The sequence below is a fragment of the Mercurialis annua genome, linkage group LG7 (assembly GCF_937616625.2).
Source record: "Mercurialis annua linkage group LG7, ddMerAnnu1.2, whole genome shotgun sequence".
NCBI lineage: Eukaryota > Viridiplantae > Streptophyta > Magnoliopsida > Malpighiales > Euphorbiaceae > Mercurialis > Mercurialis annua.
Window position 1 is genome coordinate 10742980 of NC_065576.1, and position 3721 is coordinate 10746700.

At 30.1% G+C, this 3721-nt stretch overlaps 1 protein-coding gene across 1 annotated transcript; it reads left to right on the forward strand.

Annotated features, from left to right (window-relative positions):
- On the forward strand, positions 1-2813 carry LOC126655124 (amino acid transporter AVT1I-like). Its single transcript, XM_050349125.2, has 3 exons — positions 1-162; positions 425-1035; positions 2232-2813. The coding sequence occupies exons 1-3, from the start codon at positions 60-62 to the stop codon at positions 2742-2744; spliced, it is 1227 nt and encodes a 408-aa protein (XP_050205082.1). The 5' UTR covers positions 1-59; the 3' UTR covers positions 2745-2813.
- The last annotated feature ends 908 nt before the right edge of the window (positions 2814-3721 follow it).

Consider the following 3721-nt stretch of genomic DNA (forward strand, 5'->3'; position numbering starts at 1 on the left):
TAACAATATTTAAAGTGGTCTATAAAGAAAACGCATAAAATTTAGAGATCGAAGAGGAAATGGAGAGTGAACCCTATCTTCCACAACAATCACATGAATCAGCTGCCACCAAAGGCACTACCTTTTCTAGAACTTGTTTTAATGGTGTTAATACCTTATCAGGTTACTTTTCTTTATTTCTCTTTTTTTTTTAATCTTTTGATGCTAAAATAAACATAGACCAACGGGGATGGGTTCAAGTGTTAAGCGGATTGATATCGCTTAAGTAAGATTTCAGGTTCGAGTCTTGTGAATGCAAAAAATCCCCGCTGGCAGACTCACCCACCATTCCGGATTAGTCAGGGCGAAACTTTGAAAACCGGATGGACAACCAAAATAAAAAAAAAACATAGAGCATTATTTTATTTACTATTTACTTTTGCAGGAGTAGGAATATTATCCGTTCCGTATGCACTTTCTCAAGGAGGATGGCTGAGCTTAATTCTCGTATTTGTTGTAGCAATTTTGTGTTGGTACACAGGAATACTACTAAGAAGATGTATGGATGAAGATGATACAATCAAAAGCTATCCCGACATAGGAAGAAAAGCTTTCGGACATAAAGGAAGAATTTTAGTATCGGTTTTCATGTACGTCGAACTATATTTAGTAGCAGTAGAGTTTTTGATTTTAGAAGGTGACAATCTAAACAAGTTATTTCCGGACGTGATGAGTTTCAAATTTGGTGAAGTTGAAGTCGGAGGTAAACAAGGGTTCATTCTGCTAACTGCGCTTGTGATATTGCCAACAACATGGCTGCGAAGTTTAGGCATGCTGGCTTATCTCTCTGCTGGTGGTGTTTTGGCTTCTGTTGTGTTGGTTGGTTGTGTTCTTTGGGTTGGTGTTGTTGATGGTGTTGGATTTAATGAGGGAGATGTTCTCTTCAATTGGGGTGGCTTGCCTACTGCTATAAGTTTGATTACCTTTTGTTACTGTGGCCATGTGGTTTTCCCTACTTTGTACCATTCCATGCAAGATAAAACTCAATTTTCTAAGGTACCATTCCATGCAAGATAGTTCTGTTTTAGTAGTTCCCCCAAAGTTACGGTGTCTAACTCGCACGCTTCAAACTTAAAATGAATCAAAAAAAAAAAGACAAAATTTAATTTGAAATTTTTGTGCTTTTCATTATTTTTTTTACTTTGTCTCTAAGCGTTTTTGTTCTTTAGTTGGTCTTTTATTTTTTTTATTTTGTATAGTATTTAAAATATTATATTTAATCAATACAATACATGTATAAACAAAGTTACAAAATAAGCAATGTAATAATTAAATTGGTTAATTAATCAGTACTAAACTAATTAATTAACCGATTATTAACAAAAACAATAAAACAAGAGTTGCAGCCTAAGATAAGAGATTGCAGGAATTTCCTGCTCTCCGGTCAGCAGCAAATTTCTGTTCTATAAAAAATATAGTAAAGTTGTTAGTTCGAGTGTTTTCAAGTTTTGCTTTTGAAATTTTGATATTTTATAACTATTTTAAAAAAAAATTGCTTCATAATTTTTCGTTTCAGCATCTTTGGTTTTGAAAATAATTTTAAACCTTAAAACATTATATTTATAATTATTCTTGTATATATAGTAATTATTATTTGAGTAAATTACTCTGAGCCCTCCACATATATTATAATTTATAACTTGGTCTCTCATGTTTAAAAATTAAATTATATATCCATCCATTTTTTGTGTCAATTAACTTCTTTTTTTCAAACTGGTGTTAATTAACTTAGTCAAAGGATTAAGAAAAAAAAATCAATTCAATCTTTAAATTTATAATATGTTTAAATAAAACTCAAATTATTATGAGGTTTCGTGACTAACGGCTTCAATTTAATTTTTAATATTTTAATTTTTTGAAAAATATCTTTTTATTATGGAGAAAAAAATAAAAAGTAAAAATTAAAACAAATTGAATTTATTAGATTATTAAATTTCACAAATTTATAATCTTTATTTATATTTGTATCAAAAACATGTTTAAAGACTAAATTGAAATTTAAGTTTTTTCAGTTAAATTTTTTGACTCAGTTTTAACACCAAAAATAGACGGAGAGATTAATTTGTTGACAAAACAAAAGTGTAAGATTATATTGTTGTTTCCTGCTTCAACAGTTCTCATTTTAACGTATCTATTTTACTGAATACTAAAATTTATTATCATCTAATTTTGTTTTCATGTTTCATTTGCAGGTTTTACTAGTATGCTTTGTCACAAGCACCCTCACTTACGGATCAATGGCAGTTATAGGATACCTAATGTATGGAGAAAATTTAAAGTCTCAAGTGACCTTAAACCTCCCTACAACAAAAATTAGCACACAAATAGCAATATATACTACTCTAATAAATCCATTTACCAAATATGCGCTCGTCATTTCTCCAATTTCTAAAGCTATTGAGGACAAATTTCATCTCGACAATAGACGATATCTCAGTATTCTACTGAGAACTTCGATTATGATCACCACATTAGTTGTCGCATCCACCATTCCGTTCTTTGCCTATGTAATGGCTTTTATTGGAGCTTTCTTGAGTGTCACGGTTTCTATGTTATTACCGTGCCTTTGCTATCTGAAGATTAACAAAGCTGCTAGAAATTTAGGGTTTGAGCTTGTGGTGATAGTGGGGATATTGATTTCGGGGTCTTTTACTGCTGTTGTAGGTACATACATATCTCTTAAGCAAATAATAACTCATTTGTAAAAAAAATAGATGCGATGGCTAGATTCATTGTAATAATTCTGTAATAGCAATAAAGTTCTTTTACAATAATACATTTCCTTACTAGCCATCCTGGGATAAATATTTTTTAGATCACTGAAGTATAGTGTTTTTAAAAAACGGTTACCAAATTATAAAAAGTTACAAAATAGTTATCAAACTACATTATGTTTACAAAACGGTCACCAAACTATAAAAAGTTACAATATGGTTATCGAACTATTGTTTTTTTACAACGATTACCAACCTGTTTTTTTTTTTAGAAAAAGGTTATCTTACTATACATATTTTCTTGTCCATGTCATCAATATGGTAACCCGTTTGTATAAAAATAATACTCGAATAACCGTTTTGTAACTTTTTATAGTTTGATAACCGTTTTGTGAAAAGACTACAAATCAGTAACTATTTTATGACTTTTTATAATTCGGTAACCATTAAGTAAAAATACTCTAGTTCAGTGACCTAAACAATATATAACCCAGCCATTATAATATGACGAAATCACATAAAAAAAAAATACTCAATTTAGTCTTTTTTCATTTATATGCAATATTTAAAAATAGAACAAAATTTTCCCGCTGCCTTCCTATAACGAATTGACTAATATTTCTATCTAGTTCTTGATTGATTATTCAGTTTCGTTCAAGAACTGAATTTGATATTTAATCAAGTTTTGTTACGCATTCAAAATCAATCACGTGGGACATTGAAAAACTCTTTTTCCCATCTCATAAACTCTATAAACTGTACTGTTCCAAAATTTCTAACTAAAGAAATGAATAGGCTAGCTAGCAATATCAACAGACGAATACTTAGTTCACCGCAATTGGGAGAGTAATTTTTATGTTTCTAATTTTGCATAAATGGACCAAATAAAGAAAAACACAATCCAGTTTATCGATATCCCTCGGCAGAATTTAAAATTCATTCCATCCCATTGTTTCTAGAATTTGCAA

Coding starts and splice junctions, on each gene's coding strand:
- LOC126655124 (XM_050349125.2), top strand. CDS start 60: ATGGAGAGTGAACCCTATCTTCCACAACAATCACATGAATCAGCTGCC. Junction 163..424: donor TGGTGTTAATACCTTATCAG/GTTACTTTTCTT, acceptor TTACTTTTGCAG/GAGTAGGAATATTATCCGTT. Junction 1,036..2,231: donor ATAAAACTCAATTTTCTAAG/GTACCATTCCAT, acceptor TTTCATTTGCAG/GTTTTACTAGTATGCTTTGT.